This window comes from Diadema antillarum, unplaced genomic scaffold (genome assembly GCF_040938485.1).
Source record: "Diadema antillarum isolate AM-2024a unplaced genomic scaffold, OU_Dant_1.0 seq00000740_RagTag, whole genome shotgun sequence".
NCBI lineage: Eukaryota > Metazoa > Echinodermata > Echinoidea > Diadematoida > Diadematidae > Diadema > Diadema antillarum.
In genome coordinates, this window is record NW_027271638.1 from 105791 (window position 1) to 132565 (window position 26775).

The following is a 26775-nucleotide window of genomic DNA, read 5'->3' on the forward strand; positions in this document are numbered from 1 at the left end:
AAATAATAGACAACAGTGGTAAAGCGATAAGAACATAGCTGTCAAAGGACTTACAAATAGCCTTATTTTTTCCGTAAAATGACGAAAACACATTGTTTTTCCCTTCATATCATGCTATTGCGATGTCATTATATAGGGTAATATTATTCTCAATGCCGTCTGACTAACATTTATAAATTTTATAGGCCTACAGGACAAAATGCTCTACTAACAACCCCCTTTTGATAATTAGGGAGCCAACTATTTTTATTATTTTTTTTATCTATCCTTCGATTACAGTGACGTCACGAAATGTTGTGGAGTTCATATCTATAGAGGGCAGCACATGAGACGTTAAGATACGGAACTTTTCGTGAAAGGATTGGCCAGTACAATGTACAATATTTCCTAAATATTTGACCTTGTCAAGATTGTGTGTCTTCAGCATTTCTGCATGCATTCGCTGAATAAACATTATAACCCTTTTGTGGAAACTTCACATTTTGACTGACTGTTTACTCGTCAACTGACTGACTGTATGTTCACTACTGTTCACTGCTGCGAATGTACGAGAGTGGCACGTACGAATGGCACGTTATGAGTCAATTCACAGTGAAAACTCATAGTGAAAGTTTCCTACAGTAACCTTGCTGTACATTATGTGTTTAATGATAAAATATAATGATGCTTACAAGTACTTATGCCATGCTTGAAGTTCTCAGGCCTGCCGTTTCCTTTATGCAGTCATGAAACAATTCACTCTCTTCCATGTTAAAGCTGAACTTGATTTAAAAAAAAAAATCTGAAATGAAACAGACAAATGAAGTTTCCATACAATACTATAGGACAAAAATATGGGAAAAGAAACGTTGTCATTTTTAAGTGTAATAATCTGTTTTCGTGAACCAAACTATGTGTCAGTCTATTGACATACAACTCTTGCCTTTTGCCTTACATTATGCCAACCCTGTAGTCATTTGATAACCTACAACGGCCATCCCTCAAAACTGAAAAAAAAAAATGAAAAAGAGTAAAAACTGATGAATCTTAACAGCTTTAGAAAGATGGATCCAAAGAATTCAAATGATATATTACCCATGCTATATATATATGTATACATATATATATATATATATATATATATATATATATATATATATATAAATGTATATCTATTTTTTCAGGACATAAAGGAAAATATGTGTCCACGCTAATGGCAGACTTTTGAAGGTATGACGTCATACATCTAATTTGCATATGCATCACAATTTCGTGCCAAGCATGTGGGTTGTATTTACATTGCAGAACTTCCCTTTTTTGTTCGTTTGTAAGGAGACTGACTTATATATAATACGTATATATATATATATATATATATATATATATGAAGAGTTTGTTTGCAAAAACTGATAAGTCCATATTTGGCAAATGGAGATATTTGCAATTAAAGGTCAAGAAAAATACTGAGAATAATAAGAAAAAATTTGCTTCTTTTTACCATAACTTCAAAAATGTGCCTTTATATGCAGTGTACAATATATCATTTAAAAGGTATTATTTTGTACTTTATGACAGAGACCATACTTCAATATCTTCAAAAATGGACTTATCGGTTTTTGCGAACAAACTCTTCATATGTATGTATGTATATATATTTATATATATGTATATATGTATATATATTATATTCTCCTTCCTTTCTCATATCTCACATGATATATATATATATATATATATATATATATATATATATATATATATTATACATATTATGAGATATGAGAAAGGAAGGAGAATATAATATTTATATATATGTATATATATATATATATATATATATATATATATATATATCATATTTATATGTATGTTAGGTGTGTGTGTGGCCTCCTTTGCAATGATGGCATCGACGATAGGATGATTTTATTGACAACGGTTCGAAGCTCTACATCGTCATGCGCATGGCAGATTGTTGTTAGCGCACTTCCGTTTCTCTCTAATCAGCGGCCACTGTCATTACACAACATTGCCAGGTACGCATTTTATACTATTAGTCGAGAAGAACATTAACAACCAAACATTATGTCAAAGGTCAACTTGAAAATATCAAGTGGATTTCCACCTCTATTCAGACAATTACTATCAAAAGTAATTCAAGGACAGTACCGGACGTGGTTCACCGAAAAGGTTTCTGCGGGAGAGGATGACGGAATCATCCTTTACATGTACTGATTTAACTTTTTGGCTTTCTTCTCCCGCTTCATCTCCTCGCTTGCAGTCGCTTTGGGTACGTCATACATGTACGCGTCGTCGAAGATTCTGAAGTTTGACACCGTGACCGGCTCTACGTATACATCCTCTGTTTTCTTTCCTAGTGAGAAATAAAAGAAAGTGAAATTTAATTATATATATATATATATTATATATATATATATATTATATTATATATAAATATACATACATACATAGAGAGAGAGATAAATATAATAAATATAAACTTCACACATACACACTCCTTGATAGGGCCTCGTAAGGTTTTCGGGGGGGGGGGGAGTGGTGGCAAAGAGAGCAGTCAAGAGAGAGAAGGAAAGGAGCAAAATATATGCAATCACACACACACAAAACAAGAATATAGATGTATGATACAATTGGGAGAGAAAGTGATAGGGGGAAGAAAAACAAAACCAACCACATAAAAAATAGCACTATAGTAATCATTGTTAGACAATGCACTATGTTTACAAAGGACAACGGTGATAATACAGCAACAACAATAACAACAAATCGATGATGACATGCAATAACGAGAATAATCGTTGTCGCTAAGTTCCCATTTATAATATACCTGGGTCAACAGAGAGACAGTGGGTAAAACATCTTGTTCAAGGAATATTGATAAAGATTCAATTGGACTCGAACTCGGATGGTTTGGAAAGGGCGGCGGCGACTCCGGCGCAAGCCGCCACTTCGTCGCCCTGGAGGGCGCTTCATATGGAAGGGACTAAAGTTGTCAAGAATAAATATGGAGTTGGTCTAGAAACCAGACTATAAACCAAACTGCCCAATTTCTTCCACAAAGACCCAACCTACCTCCGACGTTGTGAGATTTTGACCTGAACCAGGAAAACATATCGCTGAGATGGCTCCTGATGGTGCCCGTCGCCCGTTTCTCGCTCGTCACACTTTTCACGTCGGTGTCGCTGAGCGAGTGTCGGTTGCTGCCGCAGAGGGCGCCCTTCCCGGTCTTCGACTCGAAGGGTAGGGCGTCGAAGAGGAACATGCTCTGCCGGTCCTCGAGGCGGTCGATGTTCGTCAGCTCACGCTGAAGTTCTAGGAGCAGGTCGTCGCGCTGTTCGGAGGCAGAAAAGGTAATCACCGAAAGGACTGGTTAGGATCTTGCGTGTAAAGAAATGGTTCAGCTTTGAATAATATGAGAACAAAACTAATGATAGTAATGATTGAATTGATAATAATGATGATGAAGATGATGGTGATGATAATTATAATAATAATAATAATAATATACCAGGATAATAAGGATAGTACATGTACTAATGATGATAATAATGATAACGAAAATGACTATCGATCGTGATGATGTTGGTAATGATAGAAATAACAATAATGATAAAAAATCGGGAATCATTAAAGGGGTGGACAGTTTCAGTTAAGATGGGGCTTCAGGTTTTCAACTTTTTTTATGATATTTTTTTGAGATAATGAGAAACCTTGATAAAACATGAAAGAACAATTGTGTAATTCTCAGAGAATTCAAAGTTTATGAAAATCGGTTTTGAAATGGCCGCGATATCCAAAATAAAAGACAGGATCCACTTTTATTAGGATCGCTTAATTTTACTCTGTTTCTGGATATCTCAGCCATTTCAAACCCGATTTTCTTCAAAGAAACTTTGAATTCATCTTTAGAATTGTGTGCTCCTGAACATTTCATGAAATGGTTTCTAAGTATCTTGCAAAAAGTTTAAAGCTGAATCCTCACCTCTACCAATCTTATACATCCCTTTAAGCTAATGATTATTCATGCAGTTACGTCAACGTTGTCATGGTTGTTAGAACATTAATTTGGAACAAAACTAATGATGAAGAAAAAAATACTCACAATGAAAATAAAATTGTGTTAACTTTTCATTTTCTTTATGCTAATGATTTTGGTAGTGTCTGAATGGGTTGCTCTGGTTGAGAAAAATGAGATCGGAGATGAACTAAGTTACATGGCGTTGTGGAGTCAAATTGGATGGTCATTTGGGCGTCAAATTGACATCATTTAGAGAAGACGAATAGTGATGGGGAGGGGAAAAGAAGACTGAAGGATTCAGTTAAACAAGACGTGGACAGTTGATTGTAAGACGCGTTCACACTTTACTCCGAGTCCTTAGAAAGTCGAGATCTATTCTTCAAATTCAAATTCAAATTCAAATTTATTCAGAGCTTTCTGCACCAATATAATCACAAAATAAATTAAATTAAATAATAAATTAAATGCAACCTTTTTTTTAATAGAAAACAATAAGATCTTTTATCTAATCTACGTTATTTGGGGCCTCTTGGTTCTTGCATGAAAACAGCATCGTCTGGAAGATCGGGAGGCAGAAGTCAGTGTGAACGCAGCAATAATGAGCACTGTCTCGCTCACCTGAATATCTTGTGATATGGAGAGAAGTCGCGCCAAGTGTCCCCGTGCCGTGTCGTGTGCGGACACGCCCCAAATCGTCTGACTGGCGCCGAAGAACAGGTGGAGTATGGCCAGTGGAGACTGGAAGGCGTACCTCTTCGTCAGGTTCTGCAGCTGTGGCATCAAAACGAAAGTTGAAACGCGAATATGACGTTTTCACAATGGACACGTCTGTCTAGTTTTCCGTTTTAACTCCGCAGTACATTGCAATAACTATTTGAAATGGCATCAGCGATGAGAATAACGAGAAATCTGAGGAGAGATGGATACTGCAATAAAACCGAGAGTAATAAGAATAGTATAAAGAAATGAAAAACCGATCAGGACTAAATCAAAATAGAATAACTATACTTGCACCTGAGAACTTAAAATGAACACGTGCAACTTGCAAAAAGAAAATTAACATTCAAATGGATTCAAACTAATGATTCTTGTGCGGATTTGCTTTCCTTGAAACTGACTGACATTACGCAGAATTTTTATCATAATTTGAATTACGCTGCTGAGGGATAAGAACGTTCACTGGCTATTCGGCGCAAGAGCGGTTATCTACAGTGGATATGACGCCTGCATTGTGTCGGGCAACCAGGAGGTTGCTGGTATAATCGTGGCCGTTGTTTTTTTTTTTTTTGTTCGCTGTTTTTTATCATTGCTACTAATATAACACTGAATAATCGATGTTTATTCACACCGATGTAGGCCAATTTGTCAATCAGTCGCAATATAAATATTAATACCAAAAATCGAAACGCTATGATATTGTACAGGAAAATCAAAATCAAAATCAAATGTGGGCAAAAACATACTAAGATCATGTCAGTATAATGGTGCCATCTTCAATTGGACATTCTCCAATAGCAGACACTTCGCTTGAGACAACTAGATTTGCATCAAGTGTTATGAATCCAATTAAATATCTTGAATAGAATAGTATGACATTTATACTGAATTACAGAACGTATTATGCTATTGTATAGATATTCTTTGAGAGGTTCCAAAAATGAAACGTTGAAGTGAATAATAACAAAAAATTAATACTATGATATGGACGGTAATCCTGATCACCTACAAAATTTCAAAACTATTGTTTCTCATTCCGATTTTTGATCTTAACTGAAAATGTTCAAAAACCTTCACGATGTTTTGACCAAAGAAACGTTACCATGGTTACTGTCAGACAGATGAAAACAACAAACAAGCGTCGGAGAAGATAATCTTCCTCTTGGCAGAGGTGCAACACAGAGATAATGGATGCAATGGAAATGAAAATTAACTATGTAAAGAGCAAAGGCGCATATTATAAGTCCGAAGCTTTCTCGCATTCGTGAAACTCCGTTTATGTTAAATCATTCTCTTATATGTCGCTTTTCACGTGACTTGTTGTTTTCCTATTAAAAAAATTACTCTTAAAGTATTCATAGTTCGTGCATCCCCTTTGCAAACAGATTCCTTGTAAGCTGCTGTATTACAGGTAGATAATCAAGACTTTTCTTCAGAGTTATAAAACTGATGGGAACTTCTTTCTGATGCTGGCGAGGGAATAAGCATTATAGTTTCTATATAGTGAATTTACTCGGACCCCGAAAACATTCCACTCGTTATTCTCTGTGCAAAAAGGAGCTCATTCTCGAGTAACATGGGGTCAGTTGTTTATTTCTTCTTCTTCTTCTTTTATCTGCAGTATTTCTGCATCATACACGATGTTGGGAGACATTATTCTTTAAACCATGCCGTGGAATTTGAGATAGGGATATAGGCCCTATGACCCAGTCTCTCACCTGCTCTTCGGAGAGACCTATCTTAAGTGCGATTGACTTCCAGCCCCTCCCCCGGGCTTCGGCTCTGGCATCCTGAAGGTACAGGCACATCTTCCCCATAAACTGATACGGGATGAGAATCTCGTCGAAGCGGGCGTTGCATTTCACGGCGTCGTCGTACGAATACGACGTCGACCACGTCATCGCGTTGTGGTCTTGCGACGACGGGACGGGCGGCGGAGAGTGGGACGGGCAGCTCGAAGTGTTGGACACCCGGGGAGACTCGGGGCCCGCGATCAGCGGCAAATGTGGCGGCAGTTGTATGATTGGCGTGGTCATGTTGGGCTTGCTCTGCGCGGCCGAGACAAGCGTGTTACAGGGGGAAGGCTGGACAGAAAGCACGGGGAGTTTCTTCCCCGACGCTCGTCCTAGAGACATCTGTCAAAAAAAAAGAGGGTAAATTGAGTGTGCTGGGAGAAAGCTTTGTAGGGTGTGCGTGGGGGGGGGGGGGGGGGGCGTCGAGGCTTCCCTGCCCAGGCCGGGTCTATAGATCGACAGGCAAGTTTAACAGGTTGCAGTTTGATTTCTAATGAAACTTGGCCTACATATTTTATCGACTTGCTTGTTACTAACTTAAACATTATCCTCCATTCCTTGAAAAGGATTTTGTCCACGGGTTTTTGAAGGTCGATAAAAATGCATTTTTATGTTATCCTGCGTGGATTTTCTCGATATCGTTGTACTATTGTGACATCAAAACTTCTTTACTTTTTGTCTTGAGAGGGTGACATTACAATGAAATGAACTGTTATAATGAAGATTATACTATTTTTTGAAGGTTTTATGCATTTCATTCATGTCATTAGTCTTCAATCCACATCTACGTTTAAGGACAAGTTCACCTTCTTATACATGTGGATTGAGTGAATGCAGCAATATTAGCAGAACACATCAATGAAAGTTTGGGGAAAATCAGACAATCCGTTCAAAAGTTATGAATTTTTAAAGTATCTGCGTAGTCACTGCTTGATGAGAAGACTACTGTCACATGCGTACAACCATATAAAGAAAATAAAAAGAGAATTTCACAAAACTTTACTTTTTGAATAAAGTCCACATTTCTTAGACTTGTTTCTGACATATGTTAAGGGTAATATTATTCCCCATGCCTTCTGAAAGAGAGAAGTCAAGTGTTCTTTTGTTATGCGAGAAAAGTGAAAATACGTTGAATTTTCTTTATTCTTTCTTTATATCGTTGTACTCATGTGACATCACAAGCTATAGTAGTCTTCTCATCCAGCCTTGAGGGAGCAGAAACTTCAAAAATTCATAACTTTTGAACGGATTGTCCGATTTTCCTCAAACTCTCAATGATGTGTTCTACTAATATTGCTGCATTCACTCAACCCACATGTCTATGAAGGTGAACTTGTCCTTTAAAGGAGACTGTCCCTTAATATCTCTGTTTCTCCTGCTACCACCTTTACTGCCGCAATTGCCACCGCTTCTGTTTCACTTGTCACTTTTGCTTTCAGCGACTGCCGTAATGCTATTATGCCTCGACCTTTATTCAATCTCCGTCATTGCTCACTCTTAAAACATCCGAGTCAGAACTGACCCGGAACTGGGTCCGTTTGGGGTCACACACCGTTCCGGGTCAGAAATGACAAGGAATGGGGTCAGATAATGACCCATTCAGAGTCATGAATTGGGCCAGGGTGACCCCATTCGGGGTCTTCATGACCAAATTCCAAGTCATTTTATACCCGGAATGGTGTGTGACCCCAACGGACCCAGTTCCGGGTCAGTTCTGACTCGGATGTTTTAAGAGTGTTTAATTATTTTGTTGTTTTTTAACTATCATTACTGCCAGTATGTTATACCTTTACACCTTTACAGTAAGTACCATCGCATATTCACTATCACCGTGGTCCATCGTGTGGTGTCTTTAACCAAAGTTCAGTTACATGGATGGGCATAACGTTAAAAAAATCTTAAGTTATCATCATCGCATAAGTGTATGTTTCTAAGGTAAGTTGGCTAAAATAAAACAATGTGGAATAAAACTTTGAATGCAGTAAAGATTTAACCTAAATTGGACATATAAATCAAAAAGGGAGTTTAAAGGGGTCCCACGCTGGTTTTACGAGTCAGTGATAAAAAGTCGCAACCATGTGATCTTTAATTCCGATTTGTGTTGTTGCCACCAATTTTGATATTCAATGTTAACATGTGAAACTGTGAATTCTCTGTCTTGATTGATAATAAATCTAACGAATATGGGGAAACAGACCAGAAAACAAACGAAGACATTAGCCAAGAAAATCGGGATTCGGACCTGTGATCTCCGGATTGCAAGAAAAAAAAAATAGTGCTATAACGTATGTATGTCCCCAAAAAATTACAACGGGACCCTCCACAGGTGCTAACTCTAAAAATAGTGAATCAGTCCAAATACAATTTCAGGGTATGAAACTATAACTTATTACCCACATCTTACTGACAACCCTATCCGATTTGCTTCAGTGGTCAAAGAGAAATGAGGAGTTTTGTAGAGCATGTCAGGAATCCCTTCCCTCCAAGATTTGTCCATTGTGTTCACATATCATTATTATGCAGTTCCAAGAGCATCCAAGCGCCTAAAGGCCCCGTCACACTACAGCGAATGCCCAACGAATGCCCAACGAATGTCCAATAAATTGGAAAATTTGAAGATATGTTCACATCCGTTGGTAATACTAGAATAGTTCGTAACATGCTTGGCGTTCTTTGTATACATCAGCTATTCGTCTGGATTCGCAGAGATACGCTGGAGCCTATTTTTTTTTTTAACATGTCCAAAATCTCCAGCGTATCTCTGCGAATCCCTACGAATAGCTAATGAATTCAAAGAACGTCAGACATGCAAACTGTCTTCACATTTTCGAATTCGTTGGGCTTTCGCTTGGCATTCGTTGGGCATTCGCTGTAGTGTGACGGGGCCCTAACTTGGAAGAAGACATGCGTTGCAATGATTCACATATCTCTGTGACCACTCAACCAAATTGAATGGGGTTGTCTGCATAATGTAGCTAAGATGTTACATTTTAAGACTCTGAGGTAGCATTTAGAAGGATAAATCATAGTGTAAGTTATCAAACGAAAATCTGACAGTAAGTTTTTTAGGGGGACATACTGTATATCATTTACTCACAGAACCAGATATGTAGAGCCCTTGTACAGGGTTCGTCCCCGAAACCCTTTAACTTTCATTGCTCTTTTGATATACGTAGCTATTAATTTGTACATCCAATTTCTTTGCTCATTTTCATTTATTTGTTACTTTTTGTCAGAGTATAATGACACATCTATTTTTTTCTGACTGTCTCATTCTAAATTTAGTTTTTAAATGTGGTGTGATCTCGTACTTTAAAAATGTCATGAATGTGGAGACGTTGGTTTCATGCAGCGATATGGCACTTTGCTGATACAAGTTTCGATTAAGATCTGCTAGCTAGAATCAGTTCCTATTAAGACACTACACATGCATTGTACCTCCCTTCCCCCTACCTTCATCTCACATACAATCTCATAGAAACATGCGCACACATTCACACACAATCAACTCTTTGATTTTACATACAAGTGATTATGCCGAGCACTCGTGATATGGACAACAGATTACGGTCTACTTATGGAAGAACCGAGTTTTTGTGTATGGAGAAAGTGTGCAATACAAAAGAGGACAAGCATTCTTTAGGTAAAGCTCTCGGCTAGCAAGTTATCATAAAGTCCTTATAGGTCGTCAGCCCCAATATAGTTTACCTGCCTATAAGCATTCATCGTTTTCCTAAAGCAGTTACGGAGGACAAATCATAGTGTATACTTCCGTTATAATAGACATGCTTATAACGAAATTCTCGTTACAACGAAGTTAAGATTTAAGCAACAAGTTCATCGTCGCCATGCATATATCTTTGCATATTTTTCTGTTCGGCCATGACGAAATTTCGCTTTAACGAAAGAAAACTAGCTGTCCCGAAGACTTCGTTGTAACAATAACGGGAGTCCCTTGTTCCAGTAAAACAAATACAATCAAGACTATACACTGTACTTTCTGCTGTATGTCTTAAGCCCGCCGCACACTACACGACTCACGACAGACAGACTTTGGATCCGAAATAAAAAGTAGTAGCCTCAGAACAACACGATTGTTTATATTTCATATCCAGAGTCTGTCTGTCGCATATACTCGTGGGATGAGTCGTACAGTGTGCAGTGGCATTAGTCGACAAACTAAACTATCTAAACTCACTGCCGGAGAACTATATATAAGTACTTGTTTCCCTGTGATGCTATAATTATGGTAGACTTACGCTTAGGAACTGGCCACTTTTTCTCTGCATAATTGTGACGTCACCGACCAGTTGTACGTAGCTGACGACATCCTCTGCCTGGTGATTGGGCATCGATCCTTGGTGCGCCACGACCACGCACTGGACGAACGAGTCGAGGACGTACTCGTTTCCGATCTCCCCCAGAGCAAAGGTGACCGACGGTGGGTACCGGTCTGCGTAGTCGAGGAGCTCTTGCGTCGAAAATTTCTGTTTGTAGATTTTTCGGGATTTATCAATCTTTATCTTTTCTCTTACAGCCAATCTTATCAGTGGACAAACAAACAAGTAGGAACATAATAACAAAAGGAATATATGATTTCATTACTAGTGAGAATGACACTTTCGCAATATGCATCTAGATAATGATAAAGTAATTATGATGATGATGGTAATGATAATGATAATAATAATAATAATAATAATAATAATAATAATAATAATAATAATAACAATAATGATAATAGCAGAAATATAACCATAAAAGTACCTGCCACTATGTAATGCTAATAATGAAAAACCAACAATTACAATGATAACATGATACATGTATTACAACATGTACTAGAATAGCGAAAAGTTATGCTTGAGTAGAGATTCATATTCGGTTTGTTGATAACACTGTAACATTCCCTTTTGCAGACACTCAGTCAAAATAACAAGAGAAAGCTCAAAACATAGTAAAGAATTACAGTACGTTGTGATAATGAGGGAATAAAAAAATGCCTGCGGATGGTAAGAGGATAAGAAGAGCGAAAGGAGAGGAAAGTTGAGCCAGAATAACACCAAAGCCGAATTCTCCCGAATAAATTTGGACCGATTCTGCCCGAACATGACTGAATCGGATGAATTCGGTGGATTCTGAACCTATTCGTCTCTGATTCGGGGAGCTCTCCGAATTAGAGACGAATACGTTCCGAATACGTTCCGAATCAGAGCACAATCGCCAATCTGGCTTATTCGCGAGGCTATTCGGGTCATTCTGGCCGCTCTTTTGACCTATTCGGCTGCTATTTGGCTGTATTCTGGCCTATTCGGCTCATTCGTCTGTATTCTGCTCTGTATTCGGGTAACGATTCGGATGGATTCGGGGAGGTATTTGGGGCATTCTGGGCAGATTTGGCTCTATTGGTAATATTCGGGTCTATTCATGAAGATAATTCGGGCCGTTACTCCACTAATGATACGAACAGGCCCGAATCTGCCCAGAATGCCCCGAATGCCTCCCCGAATCCAACCAAATTCCACCCGAATAATACACCCCGAATATGGCCCGAATGAAATTTGTAGGGGGCCACATTCGGGAGTTGTTTTTAGGGTATTCGGCTGGTTTTGAACATTCCAAAACGAGCCGAATCCCTCCACGAATGTTCCAGAATCCCTCCCGAATTTTTGCCATTCGGGGAAGGAGAATAGAATACTCCCGAGTCCACCCGAATACCCGTATTCGGGTGGATTCGCAGCCGATTCGGCTCCGGTGTAACCGATACTTTTAGACGAGAATGTTAATACGTACTGCTGTGGGACTGGTCTGGAGACGCCAAGACGGGTTCGTGAGATGCGACAAGCTCACCCACACCGGTTGCCCTGACAACGGCTGGATGCTGATGGTCCTCACGTGATCCAGTTTTCGATACCCCTCCTGGTCTTCGGCCTGGATAACACGCTAAAGTGAATGACAAGATAGCAAGAAAGTGCAACAGGAGATAAGAATAGCAATAATGATGATAACAATAATAAGGTCTTAATTATCCAGGGTAGCCTCTTCAGTATTACCACTGCTCTACCAGAGGACCCTGCCATTTTTATTTCAATGTATGATTACCCTAGCATTGCCAGGTACCCAAATACACCTGGGTCGAAAGGGATATGGTGGGTAAAAATACCTTGTCCAAGGACGTAAGCACTGGGAGTTTATCAAACTCGGGACCTCCGATTGGGAGTCGGGAGTCTTATCCACTATATTAATGTCGCAGCGCTCCCACAATGGGAATCTATACACAGTAAAATCTCATCTGTATTGGAAATTCAATTCCGAAAGTCTATGACCCGCTTACCGACCGTCATAAAAATCAAGGCAAAGACGGGTCATTCCGCTGATGAAGGCTTTAGCGCCGACAGTTGAATATTTCGGAGGTAAATAGAGATTGAGAAATTGAGATAAAAAGTTTATCACAAATTTTAGTCAAAATATGAAAATGGTCGTTTTGTTCATCTAGTTTGTAATTGTTGTTTTTTTGTATCTGAACTGGTCTCTCTATTTAATATGTACACAGGTGGACTCTCATTTGTTTTGCTTTTCTGTTGTTATTATGTTTTTGCAAATTAGAAGTCGTTCACTTTGATATGAGTTTGAATTCCAATTACACGGTTGAAGCAAATAACTATATTCAAATTTATTAAATTCTACCGTCGAGATGTTTTTTTTTTTATTGCAACTGATTGACAAATTGCCCTTTATCGACGTAGTTGCAAAATATCTATGTTTGAATAAATTGATAAAACGACCTTTTCTGAGCCGTAAAGAGTTCGTTACATTGTTGAAGATATACGCCGTAAATATATCTTTTCCAAACACTGCCTTTACGAAAGAGTGAGAAAACAGGGCGAACATTTTATACTATTATGCAAACAATGATAATGCAATTTATATCCACTTTGGAATGCGATATCAAGATAAGAATAACGTAAATAGAATCACTGAAATAATAATGTCAATACAGTAACGTATATGTATCCATAGTAGATGTTACAAGCCAGGCTAACTTATTATAGCTTTGAGTTATAAAAATAGTTTAACAAAGTTCTCATGCCGAGCTCGATTCCATTGCAGTGAAAACCCCAAATGTGTTTATATTCATTCAATGACGATTATGTAGAGTAATGTTTATCGATGTCACCGCTGATAGCGTCTTCATTTTCATTTTTCTGTATCGCTTTCGTTACTTGAAACTTATCATGCGAGACACGTAGGCCCTAAACCAATATCCGCAAAGGTATAATCCCGAACTTTAGTGATCTTCAGCATATACATAGTGTTAAGGCCTCTCTGTTAATTTCTCTGTTTATTTGATGGAAATGAAAATGAATTTGAATTTGAATCTTGGAAAAGGCCTCGATACACGAAGCACGGTAACGGCAACGGTCCGAATTTTTGCTATATGCAAGGGCATGCAATGATGCGGGATCACTCCAAAATCTTCGAGTGATCCTTGAGGTCACTCCAAAATGAGTGAAAATGAACATTTTCACTCCAAATTCACTCTAATTTCACTCCAAATTTACTCTTTTTTGTATTCACTCCTTTAAGAGTGAATATTTTCACTCGATTTTTTTAAGAGAGTAGATGATAGAATATACCAGGAGTCGCAAGAACACATTGGTGATTTATAGTGGACATTTACATTGAGCCATGTCTACCAAAGTAACTATCTTGACAAACGGGGGATTAGATGGACAAAGACGGTAATATTTTGAAGAGTTTGATCGCAAGAGGACTTAACTCCATTCTGGTTAATTTGAGATATTTGCGATCAAAGCTGCTACATAAAGACCACAATACAAAAAATAGGGGATATTCTTAATCATGATTTTAAGAATTTTGTTGTTGTTGTTATGTAACAAGTTCTGAGGCATTGGCATCATCGTTTCACTTTATACAGATTCATATTGACTGTTCAAAAACTTTTTCGAAAATTAGAAAAAACACATAATATTATAAATTTCCTAATCTTTTTTTTTCTTACTATTATTTTGAACATAATTTATTTCCATTTCTTTTCAGAGTATTATACAACTGGTCCGGAGTCGTCCTTTGTAACAATACATCAGTTTTCATTACAAAAACTAAAATCGACTTTTCCCGACAGGTCTCTAAAAGGATAGTCAAACCATTGATGAAAAAAAAAATGGCCAGGAATAACATTGAAACATAAGATGTCTCTAAAATCATGCTCATATCAATAATGTCTGTTCACATGCTATATGCAGTATAGAGACCTATATACTCCGAAATTGTTTGAATGAGACGGATCATTGCTGTCTATATGGGTCGGATGAATATGGTCGTCAAGTCAATCTCAGCTTTTAACTTTCTTTGAAGTACGTAGCAGTCACACTCTTTTTTTAAATGTAACTTTGAAGAGTTCTATCGAAAAACAAGTTATCTGCATTCTTTTTAATCTGAAATATTTGCGATTAAAGCTGCTAAAAACAAAGGAAATAATGAAGAAAATACGTGATATCTTTATCATAATTTTAGAATATTCCCAATCCTTACTGAGGTATCACTGGAAAGGTTTTATTTTGTTTTATCTAATCATAAGTTTACTTTGACATTTAAAAAATGGCGCTTAAGCCGTTTTGCCGTCAGACTCCTCATAAGTAGCTTCATCATCATACACAATCAAATAAAATACACTTGCAGCATGTACGACCTTGCTGCTCCGAAACACTGTTGACCAATGCCTTTAAGAGATCGATCGAGACTGAGACCCATGTGGGCAATATAGTGTACACAAGAGTAATGAGCGCTCGCGAGTCAAACGCTTTGAGAAAATCAATCTTTTGCTAATGAGTCTATTGTTACTCTCATCATGTAACAAGCGAACTCATGACGAGCCTGGCCTTATTTCAAGTTCTTGTGGTTCAAAATCGTTCGCATGTGATATCAAGGCAGAAGATACCAAGCCTGGGAAGATAACCATTCAAGACCGTTTACCCTTCATGTGTCCCTTGTGTGCTGATTGGCGCTAAAAACCACAACGTTGTACAAACTGTAGGGTCCCTTGCACAGAAAGCGCATAATTATACAAGTTCCTGAAGACTGCATTTTGATTTTGTCAAATCGTATTCGCCCACGGTCTTTACTGTGGAACACTTGACATTGATTTGATTTTGATTTTGGTTTGATCTATTTCCGCAGAATTAATTCAATCAAATACAAATTCAATACAAATTTCAAAGACACAAAGAGAAAGAATAATAAATGCAATGATTTAAAATGAGAACCTAACATTACACAAAATAATCGACAAACATAAGCAATCGCATTGTGCAGTAAACGTATACAAAACATATAAAAAAGATAAACTTTGTACATAGTAAGTATTTTTCCAGTAAAATCTAATGTGAGAGTATTGACTGCAGGAGACCGCCATCGTTAGCGGTTACGATGGAAATGGATGGGGCTCTCATAAGAAGACGATCCGGCGACACAACTCTCTTGAGGGGAAATGGGTGATCAGGTGGGTGCAGTGCAGTTGCAAGTGTGGGTGCAGAATGCAGTTGAATTATGAAAAATAAAGATTGAAGAAATAACAATTACAAACCTCCAATACACATTATCTTAACTAAGAGTGAAGAGCACTGCATCTCTTATTATATTCGCCCTATAACTCCTTGTAGTTACTGTTACACGGTGCATTCACGCTATACATTCATTAGCTTGACTTTCAACCACAATTATAACCGTCACATGTTATGATGCATGAAGTGTATATCTCTCATTTCCGTATTACGATTGGTTATCTTGCTTTGGATTCAACCATACACTTAAGGCTCTTAGGAATATGACTGCATATATTTCGCTTGCGGTATCCACATATATGCCAGTTTTTGTTTCGTGTTTTCTCCCTACCCTCCTGGTCGTCTAATTTCATTTATAAGTATAATTATTCTTTTTCCGTATAGTACATAATTACACTTTCCACCATTTGCGCTTCTCGATTTTACCTTCTTTGTCTGTTTGTAAAAGAGTTCGTGTATTAAACCCTCTTTGATTTCTTTAAACTGTGTGAGGTTTTTGTCGTGACTTTTATGATTGCAGATGTACAAAGGGGTTTGGAGGATGAACAATGAATTCATTGAATCAAAAAACATGACATGTTGTCCCTTCTAATAGTCATTTTCTTAAATCTTTATCCATCAATGTCCATGGAATAAATGTAATTGATATCCGAGCTATGACCAAAACAGATATCACCGAGCTTTAACCACTGTTTAAGTTCAGTTCAGTGCTATTGACAATTATTTCCATTTGTCCACAAAAACCGTAGCAAAATGCAAAGTATTGATTACACAATTGTTATTCTATGATTTTGTAGAAAATGCATAATAAAAGCATTATGCAAAATATAATAAACATAATTATTATATTCAATTTAGTTAAATAAGCAAGAATAGCAATGCACCCTTTGGAACATCGATAGAATATCAAAAAAGGTATCAAAATCAACAAATCATTAGTGTAATAAAGAATTATCATCATAAAAAGATCATTAACACACACATACATGAACACGCACACATACACACATAATTTCATTTCATTTCATAATTATGTGCATGTATGAATATATATGTATATATACATATATATATATATATACATACTATTTAATTGTACAGTTATGTATATCATCAAATATTATAAGCTTCCTTCTTCACTTGCAATATAATTAGGTATATGCACACACAACTAATATGATATATATATATATATATATATATATATATATCATATAAATGTATATTCGTGCATTCTATTTTGTCTAATATCTACCTCGTGTGGATGTATTATAATATGGAAATTCATGATATCATTAATTATAATAAAAATGGATATTTTAAAGAAACTCCAAACGCCATTACCTCTGTTTCGTTGTCGTCGTCCCTTGAAAAGACAACATGAAGCTTTGCCCGTCTTATGTCTGAAAATGTCTTCCCGGTCAGAATAATCCGCAGCTGAGGCAGAATAAAAAAGAAATATAAAATACATAAATGATGTCATTATTTTTACTATCAGCCAGGCTGGAAAACTTTATACAGGTGGGTATAACACTGGAGAGAGAGAGGGAGAGAAGATCACTGTATATTATGTGCTGGTTTGATTTCGTTATCTGAGAGTAATTAGACATTTTAAGTTATGAAGGGCTTGGACGGCCACGATGGAATTTATCAGTGATAATGATGATAATGATGGTGATGATTATAAAAAAAAATGATAATAGTAACGAAAATTTTGAGAGAGGACCTAAATGACGTAATTGTGCCAGATTTCAGAATATCCTGTGGGATATGATTTTCCAGAATGTAGATGGTTTATAGAGATGGCACACAGAAAGGCTCTCTTTCCATCAAAGTTGGTATACCCTTCGGATTAAGCAGTTGCATTTACTTTGCATTATCTGTGGTAAGCAATGGAAAATTAGATGATTGTAATGAAATAGATAATGATCCTATAAGGAATGCACAAAGCGCTTTAGAACATAACTACTATTCCCGCTGTCAATTACATGTAAATCAAAGCAGTGTCTAGCTGTCATGTCTATTGAGATGGGCGTTCTAGCTAGGCTGCTACTTTGCGGTCACATTGGTCAGGATAAGTCGAAACACATAATACTAAGTAGTGTCAACTGTACTTCAAAGTAAAACGCAAGTGTTGAATGTCATGACAAAAGAAACTTGCAGACTCTAGATACTAGATACTTGATTTTCCTTCCATCTCTATTTGTCTCTTCAGTTAGATATGCCCAAACCAGCCACCAACTGAAAAAAACAACAACAATAAAGTTTTTTTTTTCATATCGTGGTGCACAAACTTGGCAATTATGAAACAGTTTACCAAGCGATGTTACATAATATACACTAGCCTGCGAACTGTCATTTGTAATAAAAAATAATTACACAAGTTTTTGTAAGCTTTGTCAGAGTATGGCTAGTTTGGGAATGACACTGTCTGCGAGAGATGCTCTTCTTATCGTTGGCAATAAAACGACTTCCAGCATTTGAGTATATAAGTGTGTGTGTGTATTTGTGTGTACAATGAAAAAAGTTAATGACATATAAGCGCCATCCCGCCGGTGAAGCGCATTTCTAAGAGGATGGAGCATTTTAATGCCATTGTATGTTCTAATCACATGTGATATACAACATCATAGTATAAATGGACTCAACTCAAACCTTACAGAAATGACAAGACATTCTCTCATTATAGGTCTTTTGATCCAATAGCGTCGAAAGCGATTCTCCGCTGTACATCCTACAGTTTGAAATCAACCCTCATATACATTGTATTTTGCCATTAAGAGTAATGGGATTGATCAAAGCAGTTACACAACTGACGCTTCCCTTTATGAAAGGTTTCTGTTACAACCGCGAAATTAGAAGGTAGAAAGGGGATGGGCTACGGAAATGCTGAGGTCCGTCAACCCGTACACCCGTTGCAGGACTGGACGCACTTGTATACACTGTAAAAACAGCAGTGTTAGATTTAACACCACGGGTGTTAAATCTAACACCGATCAAACTTCAATAGAGGACCACACCCACAGGTGTAGAAAATGCACTGCGATGGTGTTGAAAAGTGTTCACCTGACACTTCGAGGTGTTAATTTGACACTGTACCTGGTGTTATTTTGACACTGTACTGGTGTTAATTAAAAAAATGACACCACATGGTGTTGATTTGATATTTGTTGGTGTTAATATCAATGGTTTAACACCCGTCCAGCTTCAATAAAGAACCACACCAGCTGGTGTTACTGTGGTGTAAATTTATTTCCACATTTTTTTTCAAAAATCTAGTATTTTAATGTAAAATTCTTGATCGTCTTGTTTAAATTAAAAATCAACAAGAAGTGCAGTTACTAAGAAACTCTTAAAAAAACAGTTTTATATTTGGAAATGACACCCGGAGGTGTTAATCTAACACCATAAATAACACCGAAAATTTAATACCAGCTCGGTGTTCACTATTTAACACCGGACTTTTTGCAGTGTAACTAACATACAGGATTCGAACCTATCATCTTACGATTAACACTTTGCGTGCTTTGGGTGTCCATTGGTACAGAAAACCCCATAGCATTGAACACACGGGGTAATCCCACGAGACCAACACCCACGACTTCGACATTGAGAAAAAAGGTCCATGAGTCAGACAGCCCACGGAGTCATGCAGCCTATCGTTTCGACACAGGCAAATAGACCACAAATTAGTTTTAAACAAAGAACCTCACGATGGTTAATATCAAAGAGAGGGGGGGGGGGGGGGGGAGAGAAGGACCATGAGTTCGACACCAGGTAAAAAGAGCCCATGAGTTCGACAGTACAACATGGGGATTAATGTGTCCGTCTCGTCGGCCTTGTTTGCTTAATGTCGAACTTATGGGTTGTATGACTCTTTGGCTGTATGACTCTTGGGCTGTAAAACTCTTGGGCTGTATGATTCAAGGGTGTCGAACTCGTGACGCACGTGCACCCGAACACACAGGTGACTGTTCAAATGTAACTGCCTTTGAGTCAAATGGGCACAACTTTAACACACATACCTATGGACAAGAATCGATGTGGCACACAGCGGGTTAAAAGTCCCGGTTAAACTCCAAGAAGAGCGTTACTCGCCACACCACGCCTTTACATAATAATCATGGTTATTTACCCTCTCGCTTGAAATCCGCTTGGTTTCAGAACACAACGTCATCTGGTTGGTAGCAACGGATCCTGCCACTGTCGCACGAACCACGTAGAAAGCAGACTGTGATACCATGAGCACACCTCGCTCTCCATAGACGGTGAAGAAATAATCGTACCCATGTGCCAAAATTCGCCATCTCGCATTATCTGAAAGAAAAAAAAAACCCACCAGAAATTAAAAGAATATCATAAGAAGAATAGTTAAATAGGTTTAGGTCTATCTCTCTTAAAGTCTAAATGCAAGGTTTACGCGCTTCGCAAACCTTTGTGTTTTTCATAACCTGGAGCTCCCACACGATATTTTGTTTGATATCTATTTTTTTTTTTTTTTTGCCGATATCGCGGCCCACCGGTTAAGAATCCCACCACATTAAATCTGACTCGTGAATTTCCGGTAGGTAGAAGGCATCGGTAATTCGATCTAGAATTAATCATCAATCAAAACTTCTCAAAAGTCATTTTACTAATCACTAATTACCTTGTCTATGTTGAGAAAGTTTTTGATTTCAATTGTGCTTTATTGGATATTTGGAATAGCGCCATTAGAGAAATATGAGTTACAATGTATATAAATAAAATAAGATTGACTTAAGGGCATACGCTTATCCCACATGCTGTCATTATGCTCATAGCACCAAAATCGATAATTTGATAGTGTAATACATTGTTTGATTCCATTTTTTTTTTTTGGTTGCATTCAGAACATGTTCATCCCAAGAGTTTCGTGCTCTGAATATAATTTTCTGACTGTAATTCAAACGCGATGTATTTTCACATTATGACAACAACATCATTCAAAGAATGAGATACTTTTCAGAAAAATACTCGTCATTACAATAATTGATTTTAAAAAATAAACTATTCATCTTATGCTAGAGGTACTGAACGGTTAAGACTCGCAAAATATTAGAGCTTAACACCCAACCTAGACCAGATTGACCAGGCAGAATCAGACCAACAATTGTAGAATAGCTCCTGACGGCAGTTGGGGAATTTAAGGAGAACTTAATTTACCAATACTGAATATAAAGTTGTTTAAAAATAGATACATTTCTAAACAGCCGGTTAAACAGCAAACAGTGAGTTTTGATAAATTCATGTGACAACGAGAAAGTCCTCGGCAGAGAGTTTTGTCCAATAAGTTTCAAAATTTGGTAGAGGTGTGATTAAAGGTGTGATTGATTTACCTTTGGGAAGACAAGTGCCTTGCGAGTCGAACGTCTTTACGGTGAGAAGGTCAAAGGTCACTTCCTGAGTTGGGCTCGACTCCATTGGAAAGGAGAGAACAATGTCCATACTACAGTACTTTGATCCTGGTTTCCCGACGAACATGATCGGACTGACAAGGAATTGACCCGGATCTAGACTTGACGACAGAGGTTGATAACCTACTTGACTCGTCTTAGACATGACGTAGAGAACGACAGGTTCCGGGTCACCGAGAATAGCGTGAGGGGGTATAAAGAGTGTCGCCTGTGCCCGCCTTAATTTTAGGTAACCGCCTTCGTGGTTCACAATGGCGCACGCGAAGTTTTCCTCGGCAGCTACAAGAGTCTGCTTGCCAGCGCTTCCCAAAGGCGATTCGTTGCATCGGTAGATGCGAGCATCGAAATCAATGGAGCCAGTCTTCTTGAAATTAGGAAACATCGGTGTGAGATTTTCCTCCTTAATATCCCTTATCAGAGGCTGATATGATGCTTTCGGAGCCAGGGTTTCTGTGACCTCTTTATTCATTTCGCTTTTATTCTCGTCATCCTGGACAGGGAGAGGGGATACACGCTTTTCCTGTCGTCTCCCTCTTGGTCTAAGCGCCACGCGTCCTCGCGCAGGCAGAGCCGGCTGCTCGGGCAGGGCCATAACGTTGGCTCTGGCCCTGAATGGGAGGACCCGTGGGGACTTTGGAGTCTGTACGTTCTGATAGACTGACGCCGCTACGTCTTGGGATCTTGGGGATGGCACTGGCGGTTGATGGCGCGGTGTGTCATATTGTCCTTCGACTAGGTACATTGACACCTCGTAGGTACTCTCAGGTTCTTGATATGAGGGCAGTTCTTCTCCCGACAGTAACGTAGAAACAGGCGAGGACCTCAAGGGGGCCCTTCCAGTCGCTTCATGGTCGAGTCCTCGACGCAAAGCCGGTGTCGGAGGAGTCCTCAGCTCCTCGACTGGAGAGGGTGCAGCCAACTTTGCATCGTCTTCCTCTGGAGATGGTATTGGTATGGGCATCATCACCTCATAGCAAGACTTATACACGTCCTCATCAGAGCCAGCTCTCGCCATTTTCTATCTATTTTGTATATTCCTTTGATCCCTGAATGTATCACCACCAGCTCTGTCGGAAAAAAAATTTTGGTCGAAAGAAGCAGATGGTTATAATCCATTTATAGTGATACTGCAATTCCTCTTTATTGTAATAATGTTGTACTATTAGCTGTTCATGTGTACACAGCTTGTGTTGAATCTTACAAATTTTCATGATAGATACGGCGCCTTTGTAATAATGGCAACCACGACAAAGGAATGATTGTCTAGTTTACTCGAATCTGCTTCTTTTGATGCAAACACTTTACTTTCGGAGGCCCCTGTCTTTATATTTCATAGTCACCCAAGTCATGCCAAGTATATAACTCAAACACTATATCTTCAGGATATAGACAAAGTGGCTCACCCAAATGGTAGGGTCTATACAATCCGAATTGGGTGAAAGCAGCAATACTATATAGGAGAACACATCAGTGAAAGTTTGAGGAAAGTCAGACAATCCAAACAAAAGTTATTACTTTTTAACATTTCTGTGCCGCCATGGATGGATGTGAACACTACAGCATCACTGCAGCACGATATAAAGAAAATATAAACTAAATTAAAAACATTATTTTCATATTTCTCGAGCAAATAAAAAAGCACCTGACTAGATACCTCTTTCAGATAGCATACAGGGAGAACTATATTACCCTTAACGAATGTGCCACAGTGGCAAGTCGACAGAATGTGGACTTTTCATAAAAATGAAATCTGTGGTATTCTCTTCATATTTTTTCTTATTGTCCTGTTTTAGTATTTTCATCCAACGACAGCAGCAAAAAGTTCGTTAATCCGAAAATCCGTTAATCCGAAGGTTCGCAATTTTGAACACACCGATTCCATATATATTTCATTGATCCGAAAATAAGATGAGGTTCGTTAACCTAAACATTTGGGGCGTTTTTCTGAAATCATGATACAACGCAATGTCCATCTTCCGAGAAAATATGAAGGACATGCAAATAAGCTAAATTGACGCATTCGAAAAGTAAGTCGCAAGTTATACAATTCGAATTTAGAAGGATCTTAAATGTTTTCCATAACCATAGATTATTTTGTTTAATTGACTTTGAATGCCGACCGTATTTTGTATTGGACCATCAACCACTTTTCTGCTTTTGAGAGAATTGAATTAGTTTCAAGTTTTGATACAAGTAGGAAATACTAGAGCAATTATTTCCATGAGTAAATTTTTGATTAGGATTTGAATTCATCGTATTTCTGCACTCTTTTTCCATTCCAAAATGTAACACAAAGGCCATTGGATAAAGTTATTGAATGATATTTAGATTATGGAAATACATGGATACTTGAAGTAGTTGCATCGAATACAGCATGACCTTGGTGGGAACGAATCTGGTGAAATCAAGGCTATTGAGAGAGCATGAATCGTGGTATAGTGGTCTGTTGGTGGTAAATATATAGGGACTTTCCCTTCTGACTTAATGCTCGCATTGATTCGAATCTTGTATCCACCGCTTATAATACCCTTTTGCAAGATTTTTTTAAATCCAATTTCTCTTAATCAAAGAGTAAAACGGGTATATGGCTGGGGAGAATAAAAAAGAAAGGCATGCAAGCTAGTCCCTCTGCGAAGTTGATTTTTAACACGAAACAGGCTACATTGTATACCATGTCTACAAGCTTTATCGACTGTAAAGGCATCTTGTGTTGTCAGTTGATTCTATTGAAGAAGCGTTGTTTCAATTACCAAATAAAATATCCGTAAGTAATCTAACACAGTTATCCAAAATAACCTTCAATTAGTTGCGGCCACATTACCATGACTTTATATGAAGACATAAGGAATAACAACCAAAAAGTAGATATTATTTACACTGTAAAAACATCGGTGTTAGATTTAACACCATGGGTGTTAAATCTAACACCGATCAAACTTCAATAGAGGACCACACCCACAGGTGTAGAAAATGTATTGTGACGGTGTTAAAAAGTGTTCGCCTGGCACTTCGTGGTGTTAATTTGACACTGTGGCTGGTGATATTTTTGACACTGCGCAAGAGTTAATTCAAAAATGACACCGCATGATGTTGATTTGATATTGGTGGTGTTAATTTCAATGGTATAACACCCGTCCAGCTTCAACAGGGGACCACACCAACTGGTGTTACTGTGGTGTAAATGTATTAACCGATTTTTTAAAAAATCAAGTACTTTATGGGAAAATTCTTTATCGTCTTGTTGAAGTTCAAAATTAACAAGAAGTGCAGTAACTAAGAAACTATTCAAAAAACAATTTCAAATTTTGAAATGACACCCGGGGGTGTTAATCTAACACCATGAATGAGCACCGGAAATTTAACACCAGCTCGGTGTTTCATATTTAACACCGGACTTTTTGCAGTGTACAGTCTATACTGTATAATTCTGGTACAAAACAAACATAAAATTATGTTAATGAAGAGGGAGTAAGTGACGGATTTTATCGATTTTGCATGAAAACAGCGATTATACTTTACTTGTGATAGTAGAACTCTCATAGCGAAGTATCCTTGATGTGGTTAAACAGATCAATTAAAAGCAATAAAGTGACCCCAGTGGAACTATTTGAACAGCTTCGATGCTAACACAGATAGATTCCATTTTCAAAGTTCTATTTTTTAAAACTAAAATTATGATCAAACAGAGAAAAAACCCCAAAATGAAATCTTTTCAATGATAATGCACTCGTAAGATACATTACATGGAAGTATTAATAATTAAAGTTATAATGTGTAATATATTACTTTATGTATATATATATACATGTATTTATAAACTGGTTTGTTTGTTTTTATCAGCTTCAATATCACAGAACTCAAGTTGATGAAAATTGACTTGTCGATTTTTTCGAATTTATTGCAAAATGCATGTTTACTTGCGTTGATTCATGACACCCTCAGAATCATTTGGCCAAATTGATATCTAAATACCTGCCATTTATTTTACAATTATAGTTCGTCTACTTTTTTTTCCTCTTCTGATTACGTGGATACGTCATCAAAAAGAAAATTTCCAGACAAAGATTCTGCCTGTGACATCATCTGTTAATCATTTTAAAAGAATTGATATAATAAACAAAAGACACCGAAATACAACTTTCCCCATTATAGTCTGAGCACAACTTGCTGTTTCCACATGCTGATATGATTAACAAAAGACGTTGCAGGGAAACATGCTATATAGTTATGGACTGATATTGTATGTGAATTGATTTTTAAAAATGACACGATCAAATTTTTACATTTATTTCATTTACATATTCTTTTAGTATAATAGCACCAAGCTTGATTTATGCGCTATGGTATGTACTTAAATTGGCAAGATTTCATATCTAATCTATTTGGAGAACGTTTCTATCAATTACCTACTGGTAGTAGTATAGAGAAATCTTAGGCTAGTTTATTATGTTGACATGACCATACACTGATAATATAATAAAAAAAATGTACAAGCCAGCTGTTAAGATGTAAGGCGATAATATCGATGATTTGTGTGAAAACATGTAGAACTTCAGAATTTCTTGCATCTCAGTAATTCATGTCAAATCTAAATGAATTTCCAACCATAGTCTTTGTTCAATCATTACCGTTTAATTCGAGTCGACGTGAGCACGGAGTAAGAAAAATGCACATTAAAATGAGACTGCTTAGATCATGATGGCTATATAGACCACTCACCATTTCTTTGGCTCGAGACTCTTCTGGCGTCCAGGCCACTTTTCCGGGTATCTGGCGGCCAGTCACGTCACGAGGTTTTCACTCACTGGCACAGCGTTAAACACCACCAAACTCCCTCTCATTTTGGAGGTGATATTACCCCCCATATACCAATACTTTTTTTATCCCTTCTGTAATGTACAACGCGTGATGCAACCCAGAGTCACCGTCTTGCTAAACCGTCGTGTTAAATCCAATCGTGGTAGATAAAAGATAGAAAAAGTGAGTGTAAGCGATATGACGGTTGAGTTTCACATCCTCGTAGCAGCTCGTTGAAGTAACCACGGATTTTTTTTTTTTTTTTTTTTTTAAATCGTAGTGTGACAACGAAGTCGGTATATATTAGCGCTGGTCACTGGATGCACGTATATACGTAAATCCAAAGCAAAGCATGTGAGTAGTACAGATACGAAATGATGCGTTTTATGATTAAATTTAATCTAAATTAATGGCTTCCTGTCTTATTCTATCAA

The 26775-nt window shown here is 37.6% G+C and overlaps 1 protein-coding gene across 1 annotated transcript; it reads right to left on the reverse strand.

Annotated features, from left to right (window-relative positions):
• Positions 1-1979: 1979 nt before the first annotated feature.
• LOC139738388 (uncharacterized) lies at positions 1980-26775 on the reverse strand. Its single transcript, XM_071649023.1, has 10 exons — positions 26264-26775; positions 21467-22611; positions 20245-20426; positions 17454-17546; positions 12319-12468; positions 10785-11012; positions 6451-6867; positions 4634-4786; positions 3070-3328; positions 1980-2350 (listed from the first exon to the last, which is right to left on the reverse strand). Exons 2-10 carry the CDS (start codon positions 22557-22559, stop codon positions 2199-2201), a joined length of 2727 nt encoding a protein of 908 aa, XP_071505124.1. The 5' UTR covers positions 22560-22611; positions 26264-26775; the 3' UTR covers positions 1980-2198.

What these genes read in the sequence shown, in the direction of transcription:
- LOC139738388 (XM_071649023.1), bottom strand. Translation starts at nt 22,559, where the DNA reads ATGGCGAGAGCTGGCTCTGATGAGGACGTGTATAAGTCTTGCTATGAG. An exon ending in AGGCACTTGTCTTCCCAAAG is followed by an intron (nt 20,427 to 21,466) that starts GTAAATCAATCA and finishes TTTTTCTTTCAG; the next exon opens with ATAATGCGAGATGGCGAATT. An exon ending in AAAATCTCACAACGTCGGAG is followed by an intron (nt 2,351 to 3,069) that starts GTAGGTTGGGTC and finishes ATTTCTCACTAG; the next exon opens with GAAAGAAAACAGAGGATGTA.